Source organism: Portunus trituberculatus, chromosome 8, assembly GCF_017591435.1.
Source record: "Portunus trituberculatus isolate SZX2019 chromosome 8, ASM1759143v1, whole genome shotgun sequence".
NCBI lineage: Eukaryota > Metazoa > Arthropoda > Malacostraca > Decapoda > Portunidae > Portunus > Portunus trituberculatus.
Genome location: NC_059262.1, coordinates 3705001 through 3727500, shown reverse-complemented (window position 1 = coordinate 3727500; position 22500 = coordinate 3705001). Strand labels below are relative to the sequence as shown.

Sequence of the window (22500 nt, the reverse complement as noted above, 5' to 3'; positions counted from 1 at the left end):
TACAGATATTGCGTGTTATGTAGGCTAAAGTGTGTGTGTGTGTGTGTGTGACCAGAAAACACACACACACACACACACACACACACACACACACACACACACACACACACACACACACACATATAACAAGCAAGCGTTCATTAACCCTAACAATCCTTTAATAATGACCAGTACCTTTAGTTCCGTGGTAGTTAACAGCGCAGTGACCCTTGGGCGGCGCGTTAACGAGGAGGCAATGCTTGGATACGGTATGAAAGATTTAAAGCAAAGGTCTAGAATCGCTCCTTTTCAGTGGCACATAAAACAACTTGTGCTGTTTTACTATTTTCATCCAAGAGGTGAAGATGTCCAAGGGCAATAAGGAGATAATGAACAGGCCCACTTGATTGCCAGCTCCCGTAAAGAAGTAGTTAGCCAAAAATGTGGGACTTCACGTTTATGAGCACAAAGGTTATAGTGCTTTTCGGGTGTTTAAAATTACATATCGTGCTAATATTTGACGATGTAATGGTTGGCTACTGTATAGAATCGCCATATAGTAAGCAGAATGACTATAAAAACGCGTCATGGTACTGAAGGGATTAATGGCCACAGTCTTCACTATTTTAATCCCCACATAAGTTTCTGAAGCTGTATAGGATCATCAAACAGTAAGCAGAATGAATAAGGAAACGCGTCATGGTACTGAAGGGATTAATGGCCACAGTCTTCACTATTTTGATCCCCACATAAGTTTCTGAAGCTGTATAGGATCATCAAATAGCGTTTCTGAAGCTGTATAGAATCATCAAACAGTAAGCAGAATGAACAAGGAAACGCGTCGTGGTACTGAAGGAGTTAATATAGAAATCGTTTGGTTTTGTTCCGCTTTCTCTCCCCTGGACGGCTTTTCAAAGGTCACGGATGGGTAGGCAGGTTCTTGTGGGCGGACTTTTTCTTGTACTGGTGGTTCAGATTGCCCTAGTCCTTCCTAACCATCTTTTTTTTTTTTTGTCTATTAATCCTTCAGAATCCTTACATTTTTCGTGGATTTTCTTTGTTCTATAGTGAGATCAGATTTGTATTTATTTATTTATTTTTGCTAGAATCTTTATAACTTTCATTGTACTGGTGTTAATGCTGCTGTAATCCTCCATAACACTCTATTACTTCTCATATTAAAGGTTCAGAATGCTTAGATTTTCGTGGATTACCATTTTGTTTTATAATGGGTTCAGAATGCTCGAGTCCTTGTTAGTTTCGTTGTAATGGGTGTTAATACTATTCTAATCCTCTCTATTACTTGTTCTCTTAGTGGTTCAGAATGTTTGACTTTTCGTGAATCATTTTTTGTTCTATAATGGGTTCAGAATGCTTGTCATTATTATTTTCATTGTACTGGTGTTAAAAATGCGCTAATCCTCCTTAACTCTCTATTACTTGTTCTATTAGTGGTTCAGAATGCTTTAGTCTTCGTTAACTGCCTTTAGTTACATAGTGGTTCAGAGTGCTTAAATCCTCTTAGTTTTCGCTGTAATGGGTGTTGATAATGCTCTTAATCCTTCTAAACTATCTATTACTTGTATTTTTAGTGGTTCAGAATGCTTTTAATCTTCCTTAACTCCCTTCATTTTGTCCTATAGTCATTCAGAATGTACTCTTTTCGTTGTAATGGATGTGATAATGCTCTTAATTCTTCTTAACTCTCTATTACTTGTTCTATTAGTGGTTCAGAATGCTTTAGTCTTCGTTAACTACCTTCTTTTTATCCTACAGTGATTCAGATAGTCTTTCAACTTCATCAAAACCCAATGAACCTTAAAACTAGCTGTGACATCATTAAAACCCTGTAAACTTGCTCCTGACCATGAAAACACCCTTGAAAACCACTCCAGACCCTCAAAACCATAAAACCCCCTTGAAGACAACTCTGGACCCTTAACAACCATAAAAACTCCCTTTGAAATCACTCTAGATACTCAAAAACCATAAAACCCCTTTGAAAAACACTTTGGACCCTCAATAACCGTGAAAATCCTCCTTGAAGACGCTCATAAAACTTGCCTAACCATGAAAAACACCTTGAAAATCTCGTTAATACCAGTTTAATCATGACCACGCCCTTGTATATCACTTTAACTTAACTGTACCCACGAGAAGTCTTATTAACCCTTACTGTTACGAGAGAGAGAGAGAGAGAGAGAGAGAGAGAGAGAGCAGGTGGGAGGTTAGGGGCGGGTGAACCAATAACCGAACCACTGAACCGTCGAACCAGCAAACCAGTGAGATTATATTCATTGGAGCGTGTGCGTGACCTCGTGTGTGTGTGTGTGTGTGTGTGTGTTGCTTCCGTGAGTGATTTGCTTAGCTATTTCTTTCTAAACTTTTCATTGTAACTCTCTACTTGATTTTTTTTTTCTTCCTATTCACGATTTTTTTCTCCTTCGTTTCTGAATTTCTTCCTCCTTTTTCTTTTCTTTCATCCTTCATTTTTTTTTCCTTTCATTTCCTCCATTGTTTCATTCTATTCACGATTTTTTTCTTCCGTTTTCTTTGTTTTCTTCATCTTGACGTTTTCCTTAACTCTTCCTCCTCATTTTTCTATTCTTATCCTTCACTTTTTTCCTTTTCACGTTTTTTCCTTAATTTTTTTTTCATTTCTTAGTTTTTCTTCCTATTCACGGTTTTCATTTTTTTCCCCTCCGTTTTCTTTAATGTTTCTTCCTTTACACACTTTCTTTTAAACTTTTCCTTCACTGCTTTTTTCTTTCTCTTTCCTCTTTTTTCTTGTAATTCTTCTTCCTCTTCGGTGTTCTTTCAAGTATGTGGATCGAGTTTTCATTTCTTCACATTCTTCTCGTGTGTTGTGTTCCTGTGTCTGTTTTTTACTTTGGTGTATTTGCTGTGAAAACTAACAAGGTGTGATAAGATACATAACTTTCGAACAAGATAAGAGACAAAGATAACATTCTGATTGTATTTCATCACCCCATACAACCATTGCAACATGATTTCCGCTATTTCATTCTACTTCCATCGTCTTAATTGTCATTTCTTTTCATAACAGGTGATTTCAAACATAAATTATTTTAGTTTCATCCTCTTCTCTTATCTTTTCATCTCAGCTAACTTCCAATGTGACAATTATTCTACTTCCATTTTCATTTATTTTCTCGACTGGTGACTCCCAACGTGCCTAAAATAATATCTGCTACTTATCCTCCTCTCGTTTATTTAATTTTTTTTTTTTTCACTAACTTTCAACGTAACATAATTTATTCAGTTTTTCCAACCTCTGTGTTCTTCGGTTATTTCCAGTGCAACATAATTTTTTTTTTTACATCTATCCTCTTTTTTTTCTTGATTTCAAACGTAACCTAATTTATTTTATTTCATGCTCGTTTTCTTTTCTGGTAACTAAGAACGTGGTATAATTTCTGCTACTTCCATCCTCTTCCCTTTTATTTTCGTTACAGTAACTTCCAACGTAATGTTATTTGTTACTTTCATTTTTTTTTTTTTTCATCAAAGTTAATTTCAAACGTAAAATTATTTCTTCCTACTTCATTTCAACGTAACATTATTTCTGCTACTTTCATTCTATCTTCATTTCTTTTTATCACAGTTAACTTTCAACGTAACATTATTTCTGCTACTTTCATTCTCTAAATTTCTCTTCATCACAGTTAATTACCAACGTAATATAATTTCTGCTACTTTCATTCTCTTTTAATTTCTCCATCACAGTTAACTACCAACATATCTCTGCTACTTCCATCCTCTTCCCATTTCTCGTCATATTTAACTTTCAACGTAACACATTATTTCTTCTACTTCCATCCTGTCATTAATTTTCTACACAGGTAATGCTTTTGCTCCATAAACCCTTAAAATAATGTTAATAGTACTGTTAAATAATATCCTGATACATCCCCTCTTCCATATCCTGCTTGTATCCACCATATCTTATTTTCCATCATGTCGTATTTTCATGTAATGCTTCTGTTCGCTATTAACCTTGAATTTCACTGGCATATATTCCTCTCGCACAATATTCCTGATAGATCCTTTATTTCCAGCTCCATTTTGCTTGCATCCTTCACTTTCTTGATCTCCTTGCCATTTCATGTGATAGGTCTCGTATTTAAAGGCATTTATATACTCTTTGTCTCTTCTGCTTTGACATTTTCCACCTCTATTCTCCTCAGCCGTCATTATATTGTCTCTGTTCTATCCATCTTTCTATTATTACTCTTCATCTATACAACTTGTGCTTTATATTTTCTTTAGACACCAACTAAGACAAACCTCAGTATACCTCTAACCTTCCTCCTCCTCCTCCTCCTACTGCCATTGTATTTGTTCTTGTTTTCATTTTTCTACTCTTCATGTATGCAATGGTTACTTTTTACTTTTTTTTTTACTCCAAAGACAAACGACCTCAGCATTTATGTTATTTTCATCTTCTCTAATACTCTCTCTGTCCAGTCTCTCTTTTCTTCTTTTCAGCATGTCTCGATCAGCACAATTTTTATTCTGCTTCTCTTCGTCCTTCTATCCTCCACCTGTCCAGTATTCAGAATTCCTACTCATGTTATGCCTTCCTTATTTTCCTCTTTCTACTCTTCACTATCACTTATCTAACCAAATCTCTGCCTTTTTTTATTATTTTTTTACGCTTTTTATTTAATTTATTTTAGGTTAGGTTAGTTTTTTTTATGCCTCTTACAGCAGTCTTTATTCTATTTCTCTTCATCCCTCGACTCTCCACCTATCCAGTATTTGCTCTCGTTGTTTCTAGCCCTTCACTTGCCAGTCTTTATCATTTTTCAGCCTCGCCCACCATGACCTCTGCATACGTCGCCCTCCTTGGTATCCTCAGTCCATGTATTGAAGAGAAGGGGCAACTCAAGCTCTGATGCACCACCAACTCCACCATCATCACCGCCATCTTCTCCACTCTCGTATGTTGTCTGCTACACGCTTCACTTCAATCGGGACGCTTCACTTCAGGACGCTTCACTTCTAGATAGACGTCTCCTTCATTTGTTTTGTACATTTTTTTCGGGTTCTCTCTCTCTCTCTCTCTCTCTCTCTCTCTATATATATATTTTTCTCTCTCTACTGTTAATATAGATAAGTTGACCACTGCTTGATTAATATTGGTAACCGAATTGTGGATAACTTGACCATTACATTGATATAGGTAGGCTAAATATTGCTTGTAATATACCACTCACCATTACTTGGTTTGAAAGATGTACATTTGACATTTACTGCAACACAATGCTAGTTTTGATATAATTCAGTGTTACTACTTGATGCAACACTTCCATCGTTACAGCAGCAGCCTAGCATTACCTCCTACTGTCCACGGCCTGCTATCTGTGCCCCGCCTTTTGACGCCAGCCTGTCTAACCAGCGAGGACTGATACTGCTTTCCTGTCTTATACAGTTCATCACCAGTGCAGTCTGAAGGAGAGAGAGACGTTAGCATGTCTAACCAGCGAGGACTGATACCGCCATCCTGCCAGCCTGTCTTCTGCAATTCATCACCAGTGCAGTCAGACGGATAGGGACGCCAGCCTGTCTAACTAACGAGGACTAATACTGCCATCCTGCTGCCCTGCCATCTTGTCTTCTGCAATTTATCACCAGTGCGGCCTGACGGAGAGGGACACCAGCCTGCACTTCTGCTATTGTTGTTTGACTTTGCCCTATCCTGTCCTACACTTGCTATATGGTGGACGTGACTGTCTGTACGTAGTGTGTGTGTTCTAAGAGTTCAAGGACTCCTCCCATTGTTTTTTTTTTTTTTTTATGATTTTGTTTTGGTGGAAATGCGCCGAGCTTGTCTCCGGAGAGTCTGCGAGGTATCGATATACAAGAGGGCCGAGTGAATAAAGGTGAAGGGAAGTTTATTTTTTGGCTTTTTTTTTTATTTTGGCAATCAGTAAGTAGTCAAATCCTACAAAATGGTATCTGACTAGAGATAATTAAATTTGATCAATAAGGTACGTATAACAGGAAGTATAAGCACATTACTCCAAGGCAGTGGTGAACTAAACTCACTCCCCCCTCCACAACCCCTTTCGACCCCCCTCCCTTTGCTCCCTCTCCCCTACACCTGCCCCTTCCCCTGCTCCATTTCCCACTTTCCCTTTGTCCGCCTCCCCCGCTCCTGGTCCATTTTCCTATCCTCTCCCTCTCCCTCCTTCCCACTCCTTTCCCTCTACTCAACCCACTGACTCCTGTTCCCTCCCTCCCCCCTCACAACTCAAATCACTACCTCTTCCTACCCTACAACACCCAACCCCAAAATCTCACTCCTCTCCTACCCCCAACCCCTCTATCCATCCCCCCACACTCAATTTCCCAACCAACTCACTCCCCCACAAACCCCCATCCCAACTCATTCCTCTCCTACTCCCCATTACACTAAGCTCTCCTCCCACCTCATTCTTCTCCTGTTCTTCCCCACACAAACTCCCCTCCCCACTTACTCCTCCTACTCAACCCCCCAGACACTACAACCCCTTCCCCACAACTCAATTTTTTCTCTCTCTCTCTCTCTCTCTCTCTCTCCCTCCACACCACCACAAGTTTAGTCTGTTTAAGTGAGGAAATCTTACAAATCTATCATACATGGCTACAACTGCAACTTCCTCCCTCTCTCATCTTTCTATTTACAACCAAGTGGTCCTGTCAATACAATTCCTTTTAATACACATGCACACATACAAAATACACATACTTACAACACACATACTTACAACCATACAGTCCTATCGATACACACAAAATACCTGTCATAAATTCACAAACACACGTAAAATAAAATACCTCTTCTTCTTTTCACAAACTCGTATCACACACACATCTTAAAAATTTCATATTACACAATCTTTCAAGTTTTATCTCACAATGCTCTTAAAGCTTAATCCAATCTTCATATGGATCTTTCACAATTCTGTCCTATTACACTCAATTTACTCACAACTGTTTGATATTCCACACATCTTTCATACTGCTAGTGATGAGAGAGGGAGTAACAAGTGTATTTCAGGTATAAAATGGTCCATACAACTTAGAATTTATGAGAAAAACAAATTGAATGAGAACTTAGACAAACAGCAACAAAAGGTGAAGAAAAGAGATGATGAGAACTTAGAGACAAACGGCAACAAAAGGTCAAGAAAAGAGAAGACGACGATAGATAATGTAAAAATAAAGAATACAAAAAGGCTTGATGAGGAAGGCAAAAAATAAAGGGAAAAAAAATAGAAGAATTAGATCCTAAAAGAATAAGAAGAAAGGAGAGAAAGACAAAAACAACTTAAAGACAACAACTCGGAGAACCCAACATACAAACAAACACACACACACACTCTAATCGTCCAGACTGAAGTCACTGTCGCCATCATCGTCGCTGCCATCAGCAGGCCCACGGATGCCCGGAGGAATGAGGGAGCGGTCCACCAGAATGCCGTGTCTGTGGTGGAGGGCGGAGAGTGGATGAAGAGGTGGAGGAATGCAAGAGAATGTGGAGATTTTAATGTGGCTTTTAATGAGACATGGATGAAACACGCGCACACAGATGGATGCACTCAAAATATTCAGTTTTACTTAGAATTAATCAATAACTTGACAACACACTAAGCTTCCTATCAGATAAGCACTCAAAACTTCCACATCCGCACACTTCCAAATCAATAACTTTCCTACTTTTTGGCTTTTTTTCAATTCTCAGCACGAGTTTGTGTCTTAGGAGCAATTCAAACACTTCTACATAGATTCAATTGGCTCTAACTGAAGTGATACAGGTTTTAAGGGTGTTTTTGAAGTTATAGTGAAAGATTACCAGGATTTCTACATTATCACAGGAAAAACTGTCTACAGAACCCAGCTAGTCATTTCTATGGCCTTGCAATATAGTTTTTAAGATGCTACATGAGTTTTTAAGGTTCCAGTGACAGATTAACAAGATTTCTACATTGTGAATTGGATAAACAGTCTTCAGAACCCAGCTAGTCATCTATGTGGCCTTGCAATATAGTTTTGATAATGTTACACAAGGTTTTAAGGCCGTTTTTAAGGTTCTAGTGACAGATTAACAAGATTTCTACATTAGTCTTGAGAACCTGGCTAGTCATCTCTGTGGCCTTGGGAAACTTGTGGTGAGAGGTAAGCACTTCTGAACACACTAATATTTTTACACACACACACACACTTACTCGATCAAGAAGGACTCCACATCCGTCGCATAGAAGTCATCCGAGAACTCATCTGTCAGTCTCACAAAGTTCCCCACCAGCTGCCCTGCCCTGTACACCAGCAGTGCCGGGCAACCTCCAGCTTTCTGTCGGGTTAGGTTAGGTTAGGCAAGGTTTGTTGTTTTTTTTATTCTATTTTATTCTTTATTTATTTATCATTTTTTTTTGCCAAGGGTACACAAAATTATGATAAAAAGGTATTTTGAGAGAGAGAGAGAGAGAGAGAGAGAGAGAGAGAGAGAGAGAGAGAGAGAGAGAGAGAGAGAGAGAGAGAGAGAGAGAGAGAGAGAGAGAGAGAGAGAGAGAAGCAGTGACGCACACATTAAAGAGAGACAGCGAAACACACACACACACACACACACACACACACACACACACACACACACACACACACACACACACACACACAAACAGAATAACTCACAAAATTGGCGCTGACCCCTGCCACAGATGCCGGCAGAGTACAGAATTTGACATGGGGGTAATCCTGCGCCACACACCCGAGGCACCCTGTCATGGCACTGCACCCTGGCACACCCTGTAAAGCCAACACACACTGTACACTCTGCCACACCCTGTCCCACACTCACCAAGATATTGTGTTTATTGTGACGCACTGTTTGTCTGTCTGTCTGTTTGGTGACTTCAGTAAGTGCCACAATTCATAAAGTTTTGTTGGCCATCATGAAGTTTCGTTTGTATTGAGGTGTCTTGATGTACATTGGTAAAAATAAAGAGGATTTTCAAATATATGATTTAGAACAGGAGGGATTTTTCTATTGTTAGGTCAGGTTAGGTTAGATGTGTGGGATGGAGAGAGAGAGAGAGAGAGAGAGAGAGAGAGAGAGAGAGAGAGAGAGAGAGAGAGAGAGAGAGAGAGAGAGAGATATACACATTAATAGACAAAATAAACACGACACACACACAAACACACACACACCTTCTCAAAGATATGGATGATAACTGTCACATCTTTGCTCTCCTTATCTATCGCATCCAGGAACGCATCGCAGCTCTCCAGGTGGATGAGGCGCCCAAAGGTTGCCCTGCGGATCAAGACAAACAAATGAATAAAGAGAAGGTGGACAGAATAGCAGAGAGAGGGAGTGGTAAGTCTTGAGGCTGAGGAAGAAAGGCTGTGGGCACAAATAGAGTAATAGATAGCAAGGAGTTAGACAGAATAGATGAAAAAGGATAAATAAAGAGGATTACTGGCCAACTCTTGCACTAGGGAGGTGGACAGAGGAGCAGAGAGAGGGAGTGGAAGGTCTTGAGGCTGACGGAAGGAAGGGAGCAATAGATAGTAAGAGGAGTTAGACAGAATAGATGAAAAGGATGAGTAAAAACAGAATATTGGTTAAGTCTTGCATTAGGGAGGTGGACAGAATAGCCATGAGAGAGAGAGAGAGAGAGAGAGAGAGAGAGAGAGAGAGAGAGAGAGAGAGAGAGAGAGAGAGAGAGAGAGAGAGAGAGAGAGAGAGAGAGAGAGAGAGAGAGAAAAGAGAGAAAAAAGAGAAAAGAAAGTGAGAGAAAGCAGAGGAAGAGAGAGAAAAGCTAGATTGGAGGTAAAACGAAGCCAGATATATACAGGTAAAATGAAGCCAAGTTAGGTTAATTTAAGTTAGGTTAGGTTAGAATAAGTTACATTAGTTAAGTCAGATTAGGTTAGGCTTGGTTAGGTCTATAAGTAGCATCCAGGAATAGAGAGGTACAGAGAAGCTACATATACAGGTGCAGTGAAGCCAGATCAAGACAGGTACCTCTTGTTAGTCTTTGCCATCATCTCTTCCATCCTCTTTGAAATGTATTGGCGCAGGAAGGCCTCCTCCAGTAGCGCCTCCTCATCCTCTTCTTCACTCTTCTTCTTCTCCTCCTTCTCCTTCTCGTCATCCAGCTGTCAGTGAGTGAGGAATGAGTGTACACGCACGCACACACGCACACACACACACACACACTAAAACCAACTGAAAAACACATTATAAATAGACAACACACGCATGCACACACACACAAAAATACAAAGAATGACAAGTAGGAGAGAGAGAGAGAGAGAGAGAGAGAGAGAGAGAGAGAGAGAGAGAGAGAGAGAGAGAGAGAGAGAGAGAGAGAGAGAGAGAGAAAGGAGACTAAGACGCACACACGCACACAAAGAAAGAGAAAATAATGAAAAATAAGAAAGGGAAAGACGAAAAGAAAGATGGAAAACGAGAATACAGAAAAAAAGGAAGAAAAGAGACAGAGGGAGAGAGAGACAACCCTCACCCACCCCTCCCACACACACACACACACGTACATGGGATCGGCAGGACATAGCGAGTTTCTTAGCCAGCACCAACCGTTCCCTCTCCTGGTCCATCCGTCGCTCCGCCTCCAGCTGCTTGTACCGCTGCCAGTCCTTCAGCACACCCTTGGGACCCGTCTGCCAAAATAAATGCCAGGTCAGGTCAGCGAGAGGTCAGGGGTCAAAGGTCTTTTTTTTTTTTTTTTAGTGGTTTTTCTTAGTTTTCGTTTTGTTTTGTGAAGATTAATGGCCACAGTCTTCACTATTTTAACCCCTTCAGCGCTGAGACACATTTCTACCTTGAGATTTGTGTGTGATTACTGATTAGATCACTTTATTGACATTAGGAAGGGTCTATGGAGGTCAGAAGATTAATGGCCACAGTCTTCACAATTTTAATCCCTGACATGCAATTCTGAAGCTACATAAAAATCACCAAATAGCAAAAAGAATGAATACAGAAATGCGTCATGGTACTGAAGTGGTTAAAAAGGGTTAGGAATGAAAGTTACTGGATTTTCATAAGCGTAAAATGAATTATAAAGGAATTTCAAATATTCAGTTTTAAGATAACAGTGTTGGTATGGCTACTGTTTTTGTCGTGTGGGGTGTCGAGCTGCCTCAATTTTGCCCACCTTTCCAGAACCAAAACAATATTACACTGTACATTAACTCCTTAGCTCCTTCAGTACTGGGTTGTATTTTTACCTTGAGTTTTGTGTATAATTAGACCATTTTATTGATATCAGGAGGGATCTATGGAGGTGAGAAGATTAATGACCAGTCTTTGCTATTTCAATCCTTACATAATATTCTTAAGCTTTATAAAATCACTGAATAATAACCAAAATTAATATAAAGATGTATCATGGTACTGAAGAGGTTAATTCTCCACATAAGTTTCTGAAACTTTATAAAATCACCAAACAGTAAATAAAATGAATACAAAAATGTGTCATGATACTGAAGGGGTTAAAATGTATACATGTCCTTGACTTTTGGGTAACTCTATTGATCTTTAAAGGAACTGGCAATCAAGTGGGCATTTTTTATTTTATTTTATTATTTTTTGTTACAATAGGATTAGTTAGAATAATAAGAATTTTGACAGGGTTACAATAGGATCAGTTAGGATAATGAGGATTTTGAGGATTACATTAGGATTAGTTAGAATTATAAGGATTTTCACTGTTACATTAATCCATTTTAAAGTGTTACAAATATGAGTTTAAGGATTTCTATAAACAAATAGAGGATTACAAAGAAGTTTCAATGATTTAAAGTTGAAATTACTTGAGGTATTAAACAAACAAACACTTACATTAGTAGAAGACCCCTCCCATCCCCCTCTCTCCGGCGGGGGCAAGACTTCCTCCTCTCCTGGTGCTTCCTTCTTTCCCCCTTCCTCCTCCTCCTCCTCTTCTTCTTCTTCCTCATCCTCCGAGCTGCTGCAGTAGTAGTGAAGCTTCTCCCCTAAAATACGGTCCTCCAGGGTAGCCATCTTGAGAGAGAGAGAGAGAGAGAGAGAGAGAGAGAGAGAGAGAGGATTAGTCACAAACACTCACACACACACACACTCGTTTCCATTCATACAACACACATATATACCACGCCACACCTCCACAACGCACACACACTCTTCCAGCACATACACACACATGTACACACATAAATAAAGGGGATATTAATGTGTTTTTCTCACTTACTATAAAAATTTCCTGCCTCCTTCCCGTGTTTACAAAATGACAGCCTCGCCACCTCGCTTCCTTCCCAACTTCGGCTCAAAATGTCGAGATGTTTTAATATTTTGTTTAGTTCAGTGTTTTATTAATTTTGCTATATTTTCATTGTTTTATTTTATTTTATTTTATTTCTGTGATTTTGGTTAGGTTTGGTTGCCTGTGTGAAATGTTTGGCTCAAATTATCGACATGTTTCTTAAATCTTTTGTTATCTTCCTTGTTTTAATGTTAGAGTTATTGTTTCGGCTTCGGTTATTTTCATTATTCTAACTACTTATACTTATGACGACTCACTGATAAATGCATGTCTCCCACCCCACTCTCTCTCTCTCTCTCTCTCTCTCTCTCTCTCAGGAGGGAGGGAGGGGAGGAGGATACAATCTTATCTTATCTATACCGGACCTAAAAGTTTAACTGTATTGCTCACACACACACACACACACACACACACACACACAGGCGACCGTGAATACACACTTTGACCTTATGAATACTACCGAAGTGGAAGAGAGAGAGAGAGAGAGAGAGAGAGAGAGAGAGAGAGAGAGAGAGAGAGAGAGAGAGAGAGAGAGAGAGAGCAGAAAAAAAAAAAAAAGGAGGAAGGGAAGGGGAGGAGGAGGAAGGAGAAGGAAGAAGAAGAAGACGAAGAAGAAGAAGAAGAAGAGATGAAGAAAGAAGAAGAAGAAGAAGAAGAAGAAGAAGAAGAAGAAAGAAAAGAAAGAAGAAAATCAACAACAACAACAACAACAACAACAACAGACCATAATTAACACTACAGATAAACGAAAATCAAACACGAATATGCCATTAAATTAAACTTGTTATCTTGAGAGAGAGAGAGAGAGAGAGAGAGAGAGAGAGAAGTGTGCGTGTATGTCTGTCTGTGTGTGTGTGTGTGTGTGTGTGTGTGTGTGTGTGTATCTTATCAGACACTATGTTGATAACCTGAGGTATGTGTGTGTATGCGTGTGTGTGTGTGTGTGTGTGTGTGTGTGTGTGTGTGATTTTAGTTGTAGTTAAGCTGTGATAGTGATAGTGGTGAGTGTGTGAAGGTGGTGTTGATGGTGTTGATGGTAGTGGTGGTGTTGGTGAGTGTGTGGTGAGTGTGTGGTGAGTGTGTGGTGGTAGTGGTGGTGGTGGTGAGTGTGTGGTGGTAGTGGTGGTGGTGGTGAGTGTGTGGTGGTAGTGGTGGTGGTGGTGAGTGTGTGGTGAGTGCGTGGTGGTGGTGAGTGTGTAGTGGTAGTGGTGATGATGGTGGTAGTAGTAGTAGTAGTAGTAGTATAGTAGTAGTAGTAGTAATATTAATGGTGCTGGTAGTAGTAGTAGTAGTAGTAGTAGTAGTAGTAGTAGTAGTAGTAGTAGTAGTAGTAGTAGTTTGTTGTTGTTGTTGTTGTTACTGCTGCTGCTGATGTTGCAGTTGTAGTAATAGCAATAGTAGCGGTAGTAGTAGCCGTAGTAGTAGTAGTACTGGTGGTTGTGGTAGTGGTGGTGGTAGCGGTGGTAACAGTAGTAGTAGTAGTAGTAGTAGTACAGTGGTGGTGGTGGTGATAATAGTTATGGTGCTGGTAGTAGTAGTAGTAGTGGTGGTGGTGATGGTGAGGGTAGTAGTAGTAGTAGTAGTAGTAGTAGTAGTAGTACACACAGAGAGAGAGAGAGAGAGAGAGAGAGAGAGAGAGAGAGAGAGAGAAGGAAGAACAAGAGGAACCACCAATGGCTGTACAGTTGAGTCACGTGACACCTCTCAACACAACAGTCAGATAAGATAGCAGATAAGCCCCCACTGAACACCTCAACCTACGTCAGCCCACGCCAGCCCACGCCCGGCCCACCAAGCCTAAACAAAGCTATTTTACAAGACAATGCGTCACCTAACCTAATCATAGCCCAAATCTAGCCCAATATATGCCAGTTGATAGCCCAATCGTAGGTTCCTAACACAGTCTATCCTGGCTGGTTATTTTCACTTCCCTTACATTTGAAAGGGTTTAGTTGAAGTGACGCAGATTTTTAAGAGTGTTTTTAAGGTTTTAGTGAGAGATTAACTAGATTTCTACATTATGAATAGGAGAAACAGTTTTAAGAGCCTTAGGTAACATTTTTAGTGAAGTTGCAAGGATTTTTAAGGGTGTTTTCAAGGTTCTAGTGACAGATTAACAAGATTTCTACATTATGAACAGGAGAGACAGTCTTGAGAACACGGCTACTAACCTCAGTGGTTTTGGAATATAGTTTTGATGACATTACGTGAGTTTTTAAGGCTCTAGAGGAAGATTAACCTCTTTAGTACTGGAACCCACTTTTATCATGAAATTTTGGTGTGATTAAACGATTCTATTTACATTACGAAGGCTCTATGGAAATAAGAAGATTAATTGCCAGAGTTTTCACTATTCTAATCCCCACGCAAGTTTTTTGAAGCTGTGTTAAACCACCAAATAGTATCCAGAATGAATATTGAAATACGTCATGGTATCTACATTATGAACAGGAAAAACACTCTTGAAAACCCAGTTGATTATCTCTGTGACCTTGCAATACTGTTTAGAAGTTTTACGAGTTTTTAAGGCTGTTTTCAGGGTTCTGGTGATAAATTAACAAGATCTCTACATTATGAACAGGAGAAACACTCTTGAAAACCCACTCAATTATCTCTGTGACCTTGTAATATTGTCTTTGAGAAGTTATATGGGTTTTTAAGGCTGATTTCAAGGTTCTAGTGACAGATTAACAAGATTTCTACATTATCAACAGGAGAAACACTCATGAAAACCCACTCAATTATCCCTGTAACCTTGAAAATATTGTCTTTGAGAAGCTATACGGATTTTTAAGGCTGTTTTCAAGGTTCTAGTGACAGATTAACAAGATTTCTACATTATCAACAGGAGAAACACTCATGAAAACCCACTCAATTATCTCTGTAACCTTGAAAATATTGTCTTTCAGAAGTTATATGGGTTTTTAAGGCTGTTTTTAAGGTTTTAGTGACAGATTAACAAGATTTCTACATTATCAACAGGAGAAACACTCATGAAAACCCACTCAATTATCTCTGTAACCTTGAAAATATTGTCTTTCAGAAGTTATACGGATTTTTAAGCCTGTTTTTAAGGTTATAGTGACAGATTAACAAGATCTCTACATTATGAACAGGAGAAACACTCATGAAAACCCACTCAATTATCTCTGTGACCTTGAAAATATTGTCTTTGAGAAGTTATATGGGTTTTTAAGGCTGTTTTCTAAGATTCTAGTGACAGATTAACAAGATCTCTACATTATGAACAGGAGAAACACTCTTGAAAACCCCGCTAGTCATCTCCGTGGCCTTGGTAAACAGTCGCGATGAGAGAGCAAAGTGTTTCAGAATAGGAATCATTGAGTGAGATTTGTGTTTATTTGTGTTTTGTTTGTCAATGTTGCTTTATTGTTGTTTGCAGTTTGTTTGAAAGGAAATACTGAAATAAAAGCAAAAAGAAGAAGAAGAAGAAGAAGAAGTAGACAGACAGACAAGATGAGTGACGACCAGCCTTCTTTGGTAAGTCTCACTCTCTCTCTCTCTCTCTCTTGCTTTTTCTCCCACTCTTCCAACCTCCCCTCCTCTTTCATCCACCACCACCACCACCTCCTCCTCCTCTTCTTCCTCTTCTTCTTCCTCCTCATTTTTTTTCACCTCATCCTATCTTCCTCTTCCTTCTTCTTCTTCTTCTTCTAATCTTCCTCTTACTCTTCCTTTTCCTCTTCCTCTTAACATTTTCATTCTTTCCTCCTCCTCATCCTCCTCTTCCTCTTCCTTTTCCTCCTTATAATCTTCCTCTAAACATCCTTTTTTCTATCCTCCTCCTCTTCCTCCTCTTCCTCCAAACATCCCCTTTCTAGTCTCCTCCTCCTCCTCCTCCTCCTCCTCTTCCTCCTCCTCCTCTTCCATCTTCTCACCTGTTCTTCCTTTCGCCACCACCATTACAACCTCCTCCTCCTCCTCTTCCTCCGTAACATCTTCATTCTCTCCTCCTCCTCCTCCTCCTCCTCCTCCTCCTCCTCCTCATCTTCATCTCTCTTTATCCTTCATTCACTTCTTTTCCTTCCTCTTTTAAATACTTTGCTTCTTCACCACCACCACCACCACCACCACCACCACCACCTTCACCGCCTTCTGCAGATAGAGAGCGCCCTGGCTGGGGATGTTGGGGCGGTGGACTCGGAGCTTCAGCGAGGCGTGGAGGTGGACCAGATGGAGGATGGAAGAACGGCCCTCCACTTTGCCGCCTCCGAGGGCCTGCTGGAGGTGGTGAAGGTGTTACTTTACTACAAAGCGAATCCCACCAAGAGAAGCAAGATGGAGGAGGATAATGGTGAGTGGTGATGATGGTGGTGAGTGGTGGTGAGTGGTGATGAGTGAAATGATTAAGAAAGGAAGGAGATGAGGTGAAAGGAGGATAATAGGAGGAGGAGGAGGAGGAGGAGGAGAGAGAGAAGAAGAGAGGTGCTATTAAAAGAAGTAGGTAAGGAAAAACGGGAGGAGGAGGAGGAGGAGGAGAGGGAGAAGGAGAAGGAGGAAGAAGGAGGAGTAGAAGGAGGAAGAAGAGGAAGAGTGGTATTACAAAAAAAAGTAAGAAAGTAAAAATGGGAGGAGGAGGAAGAAAGAAAGAGAAGGAGGAGGAGGAGGAGAAAAAGAAGGAAAAAAAGAGAAGGACAAAGAGGAAGAAGAAGGAGGAAAAGAAGGAGGAGGAGGAAGAGTGGTAATACAAAAAAAGATGAAAAAAAAAAAAAAAAACAGGAGGAGAAACAGGAAAAGGAGGAGAAGAAGGAGGAGGAAGGAGAAGGAGAAGGAGAAGGAAGAATAATAATAACAATAACCCAAAAACACAAAGAAAATAAAGAAAACAAGAAGAAATATAACACACACACACACACAAAAAAAAAAGAACAAACACCACCACCACCACCACCACCACCACGACGACTAACACCTTCCTTCCACACAGGCGGCACGGCACTCCATCTGGCGGCAGAGGGCGGCCATGTGGAGGTGGTGGAGGAGCTGCTTCAGGCCAAGGCGAACGTGGAGGTGCTGGATGCCAAGGGTGAGAGAGAGAGAGAGAGAGAGAGAGAGAGAGAGAGAGAGAGAGAGAGAGAGAGAGAGAGCATCCTAAAACTCCAACCTTTCTCCCCCAAACCGTCTTAAAAAACACCCTAAACACTTTCTGTATCCGTAAAAACCTTTAAAATGTCCTATCTACCTTTAAAGCACTCCTAGAATATCCTTTGCATCCATAAACATCCTTAAAACATCCATTATGCCCCAAAACACCCTTAAAAACACCCATTGTACCCTTGCAACACTTTAAACACCTTCATATCCTCGAAACACCATAAAAACACCCTTTACATTTCTAAAAACCCTTAAAACACCCACTGAATCCCTAAAATACTCTAAATCCTCTTAAACACTTATCAAAACACCATTTATATCCTTAAACACCCTTAAAAACATTCTGTATAGCTCAAAACACCCTTAAAAACACACTTTGTATCCCCAAAACACTTAAAAACACCTTTAAAAATACCCAAACCCTTTATATACACGATCCAACCCTCTAACCACTCTTTAAACCTCCTTAGGGCGCCAGGCATCGCACAGGGCAGCCTCTAGGGGACAGAGAGGCGCCCTTGAGGTCCTATACAAACACGGGGCGGATATGGATGCCAGGGACGCAGGGAAAGCCACGCCCCTTCACTTCGCCGCCTTCTACGGGGACATGGGGACAGTGAGGTGGCTGGTGGAGGAGGCAGGGGCGGTCACAACGTACAAGGACAAAAATGGACGCCAACCCAAGGACGTGGCCAAGAAGTTTAATAATTCAGCTGTTCAGAAGTTTTTAAAAAGTGGTGGTGGTGGTGGAGGCAAGAAGAGTGGTGGTGGTGGTGGTATGGCTATGGTGAGTGGTGTGGTGTGGTGTGGTGGTGGTGGTGGTGATGTGGTAGTGGTGGTGATGGTGGTATGTTAATGGTGTGGTGTGGTAGTGTGGTGGTGGTGGTATGTCAGTGGTGTGGTGTGGTGTGGTGTGGTGGTATGTTAATGGTGTGGTGTGGTAGTGGTGGTGGTGATGGAAACAAGAAGAGTGGTGGTGGTGGTGGTGGTATGTCAATAGTGAGTGGTGTGGTGTGGTGGTGGAAGCAAGAAGGGTGGTGGTGGTGGTGGTGGTGGTGGTATGTCAGTGGTGAGTGGTGCGGTGGTGTGGTGGTGGTGGTGGTGGTGGAAAGGTGTGGTGAGTGTGGTGTGGTGTTTGTGGTGCAGTGAGGTGTGGCAGGCAAGGAAGGACATATGTGTAGTGGTTAGATAGAAAGGCAAAGAATTCTCAAGACAAACTGAAAGAAAACAAACGTAGAAATACACTAAACATTATGAGGCTTCACTTTAAGAAGGCTCATTGCTTTCAAGAGGCTTCACTTTAAAAGGGCTTCACTTTATAAGATTTGGCTTCACTTTAAGAAGGCTTCACTTTATAAGACTTGGCTTCACTTTAAGAAGGCTTCACTTTATAAGACTTGGCTTCACTTTAAGAAGGCTTCACTTTATAAGACTTGGCTTCACTTTAAGAAGGCTCTATTGGTCTCAAGAGGCTTCACTTTAGGAGGGTTTTTATAAGCCTCGGGTTCACTTTAAGAAGGCTTCACTTTATAAGCCTCGGGTTCACGTGAGAAAGTAAAGCGTTTCTGAATACAGCCGAAAGAGAAAAAGAGAAAGAAACACTACTACTACTACTACTACTACTACTCTCCACAGTTCGGCGGTCCCAAGGCACGGAGAAGCATGCGGGAGATGAGTAGAGACCGCCTAGCACAAGCAGCACGTGAGGCCAGCACACACAGACGCCACAATGAGTCCCCAGCACCTTCCTCTGACCCCGAGTCCCTGTCAGTCCCACACCGCCATGATATGACTGATGACGCCCCCCGGGAGGACAAGAACCAGCCTGTCTCCCTCCCAGCTGGTCTCGGTCACGTCCCTCATGATAGCCGTGGTTCCATACAGTCTCTCTCCCCGCCAGACTCTCCCAGACACTCCTCAATGGACAGACGGGTGTGTTTTTAACGGGGTAGCATTTCACTGTTGATTATTAATGGTGGTTTTGTTTTTTTACTTATATTTGTGTTTTTAACGGGGTTTCATCTCATAGTTTTGATATTATGATGCTTTTTGTTCGCTTATTTGGTTATAGTTGTGTTTTTAACGGGATAACATTTCACAGTTGAGTATTAATGGTGCTTTTTGTCTGTCCATATGTCTCTTTTTATCTATTTTTTTTTTCCAGAGTTTAATTTCCTAACATCAAACAAATAATTCCAGTGTTTTTTCTAGCATCTTTAATAATTAGACAGTGACAAAATTTGGCGTTTCCTCTCCTTTTTAGTATATGTGAACCTCCTGTCATCTTTTTATCCAACGGGGTAACAATTCACTGTCAAAATTCAGAACCTTTATTTATTTCATCCATCCCATTTACCTATTTATTTATTTATCTATTTATTTATTTACTTTTTTATTTATTTATTCATTTATTGTATCTGTTATCTCCCCCAGGGGCGTGAAAGGGAGTCTCGCCGGCGCACGTGGAGCCTCGGGGGTTCTGCCAGGTCCTCCTCCAAGGGGCGGGGACTCAGGGGGCAGGTGGAGGAGCTCATGGAGATAAAGGTGAGGAGGAGGAGGAGGAGGAGGAGGAGGAGGAGGAGGAGGAGGAGGAGGAGGAGGAGGAGGAGATTGTGGAAGGATTGATAGCGAAACAGAGAGAAAAATATAGACAAAATAGAATAAAACAGAGAGAGAGAGAGAGAGAGAGAGAGAGAGAGAGAGAGAGAGAGAGAGAGAGAGAGAGAGAGAAATAACACAACACTTCTACCACCACCACCACCACCACCACTGCCACCACCACCACCACCACCACAGACCCAGCAGGAGGAGGAGCTGGAATTCAAGAGAGAGGAGATGGCAAAACTGAAGACACTGCTAAGCCAAGCCGACCAGGAGAAAGTAAGTAGTAGTAGTAGTAGTAGTAGTAGTAGTAGTAGTAGTAGTAGTAGTAGTAGTAGTAGTAGTAGTAGTAGTAGTAGTAGTAGTAGTAGTAGTACACAACAACTTCACAAAATCCTACTTTTTTCCTCTATTTTCCTTTCCTTTCCTTTATTTCTCTCTATGCATCCCTTTCTCCATCTCTTTTCCTTATTTTCCTATCTCCTTTCCTTTATTTTCCTTTAAGCATCCCTTTCTCTATTTCTTTCCCTCCATTAACCCATCTCGTTTTCTTTATAATTATTTTCTTCTCCTCCATCTCCTTCTGTTTCTTCCGTATTTATCTTCCTTTCAATCTACTCTCTTCTTCCACACATCCTTTCATCTCCTCTCTATCTCTTTACATTCCTTTTCCTCCATATCCTTCTCTTTCCACTGTGTTTATCTTCCTTTCAATTCATTCCTACTTCAATCTACGTTCTTCTTCCACAAATCCTTTCTTTCATCTCTCCTTTCTATCTCCTCCGTACATTCTTTTCCCTCTCTCTCCTTCTTGTTTCTTCATTCTACGTTCTTCCTCCACACATTTTATTATCTCTCCTTTCTTTACCCTCCCGTGCAGACGCAGGCGGAGGAACAACTGACGGAGATGCGCTACGTGGTGGAGTCACAGAGGCAGCAGCTGACGGAGGCCACAGAGGGACAGCAGAGAGTTATTGCCTTACACCAGCAGGATCAGGAGGCAGCCAGGGTGAGGAGGAGGAGGAGGAGGAGGAGGAGAAAGAAGAGGAGAAAGACAAGAAAAGAAGGAGATAGAAATAAGAAGGAGGAAGAGGAGGAGGAGGAGAAAAAAAACAAGAAACGGGAGAAGGAAGAAAAATTAAAAAGAAAATGGAGGAGAAGGAGAAGGAGGAGAAAATAAGAATAAGGCGAAGGATCAGGAGAAAGAGGAAGAAGAAAAAGAAAAACTAAAACAAAGAGGAAGAAAAGACAAAAAAACAAGAACGAGAAGAAGAAACACAAAGAAGACGAAAAAAAAGAAAAAATGACAAAAAAAACAACAACAACAACAATAACTCCAACAAACCACACCCAACACCACCAAACACCACCCAACACCACCACACACACCACACACCACACATCACCACACACCACCCAACACCACCCAACACCACACCCAGCACCACCCAACACCACTTTAACCCCTTCAGTACCAGGACGCGTTTCCATAATCATTCTGGTGACTATTTGGTGATTTTATACACCTTCAGAAACTCATGTGGGGGATTAAAATGGTGAAGACTGTGGCCATTAATCTTCTGACCTCCATAGACCCTTGCTAATGTCAATAAAATGGTCTAATGGTACACAAATCTCAAGGTAAAAATGTGTCCCAGTACTGAAGGGGTTAAAATAGTGAAGACTGTGGCCATTAATCTTCTGACCTCCATAGACCCTTCCTAATGTCAATAAAATGGTCTAACCGTACACAAATCTCAAGGTAAAAATGTGTCCCAGTACTGAAGGAGCTAATCCACTCATCCACTTCTTCCACCCTTACAGAACGCCACAGCCAGGAGAGAGGAGGAGGTACAGGAGCTACTGACGCAGGCACGGAAGGACATTGACGCCCTAAGAGAACGAGACGCCCTTAGCCAACAGACCATTGAGGCGCTGACGAAGAAGGTGGAGCGTCTGTCAATGGAGGGCAAGATAGCAGAGGAGCGGCTGGAGCAGAAGGAGGTAAGGTAGAATACAAAGGAATACAAAGGAAGGAACAGACAGCAACAGCCCTACTGGGTCTAACGAGGCTGTCTGTGTGCCTATGCTACCACTACAGATTCTACGAGTTAGAGGATGAAGGACATCAGGGTTCAAGGAAGAAGAAAAGAGGCCACAGGGAGAGAGAAAGTCAAAGATGTGATAGGAAAGATTGAAAGAGAAGTGACACTATCTAGTACAGTAACTACAAACAAAAGATATCTTATGTAGGCGCAAAGTACGTCATTTGAGGGGTTAATGCGAGGTGAATGTCCAACCTATTTTTAAGTTTCTATTGTATTGCTACGGACATGTGCTGGGAGAGAGTTCCACACATTTACAATTCTATTAAAGGAATAATGTTTAGCCTCGTCTGATCTGAAACTCTTACCTGTAATCTTGTAGCCATTATTTCTAGTGGTGTTGGAGCTGTCAATGGTGAGATAGTTGT

At 41.0% G+C, this 22500-nt stretch overlaps 2 protein-coding genes and 1 long non-coding RNA gene across 7 annotated transcripts in view; 2 read left to right on the top strand and 1 right to left on the bottom strand.

Moving 5' to 3' along the window:
- Positions 1 to 5897, top strand: part of LOC123499354 — a 6322-nt gene extending 425 nt beyond the window's left edge. Inside the window, exons 2-3 of one of the 2 annotated variants that reach the window (XR_006672960.1) lie at positions 4813 to 4943; positions 5435 to 5897. This is a non-coding gene — a long non-coding RNA (uncharacterized LOC123499354). Of the gene's footprint in view, positions 1 to 4812; positions 4944 to 5323 lie in introns of both variants that reach the window. The other variant, XR_006672959.1, reaches the window with a different exon arrangement.
- Positions 5898 to 6559: 662 nt separating this feature from the next.
- LOC123499347 (phosducin-like protein) lies at positions 6560 to 12391 on the bottom strand. Its single transcript, XM_045247248.1, has 8 exons — positions 12240 to 12391; positions 11855 to 12034; positions 10546 to 10671; positions 10013 to 10146; positions 9193 to 9298; positions 8677 to 8790; positions 8214 to 8338; positions 6560 to 7471 (listed from the first exon to the last, which is right to left on the bottom strand). The coding sequence occupies exons 2-8, from the start codon at positions 12032 to 12034 to the stop codon at positions 7369 to 7371; spliced, it is 888 nt and encodes a 295-aa protein (XP_045103183.1). The 5' UTR covers positions 12240 to 12391; the 3' UTR covers positions 6560 to 7368.
- A 900-nt stretch (positions 12392 to 13291) lies between these two features.
- The window catches only part of LOC123499330 (trichohyalin-like), a 17731-nt gene continuing 8522 nt past the window's right edge, over positions 13292 to 22500 (top strand). For 2 of the 4 annotated variants that reach the window (XM_045247233.1, XM_045247210.1), the window contains exons 1-10: positions 13353 to 13373; positions 15715 to 15812; positions 16434 to 16626; positions 17260 to 17358; positions 17897 to 18213; positions 19062 to 19358; positions 19860 to 19970; positions 20223 to 20306; positions 20908 to 21036; positions 21852 to 22031. In XM_045247233.1, the coding sequence (XP_045103168.1) occupies positions 15789 to 15812; positions 16434 to 16626; positions 17260 to 17358; positions 17897 to 18213; positions 19062 to 19358; positions 19860 to 19970; positions 20223 to 20306; positions 20908 to 21036; positions 21852 to 22031 (1434 nt within the window). In that variant the 5' untranslated portion in view covers positions 13353 to 13373; positions 15715 to 15788. Of the gene's footprint in view, positions 13313 to 13343; positions 13374 to 15714; positions 15813 to 16433; positions 16627 to 17259; positions 17359 to 17896; positions 18214 to 19061; positions 19359 to 19859; positions 19971 to 20222; positions 20307 to 20907; positions 21037 to 21851; positions 22032 to 22500 lie in introns of those variants that run through there. The other 2 variants (XM_045247219.1, XM_045247224.1) reach the window with 2 other exon arrangements.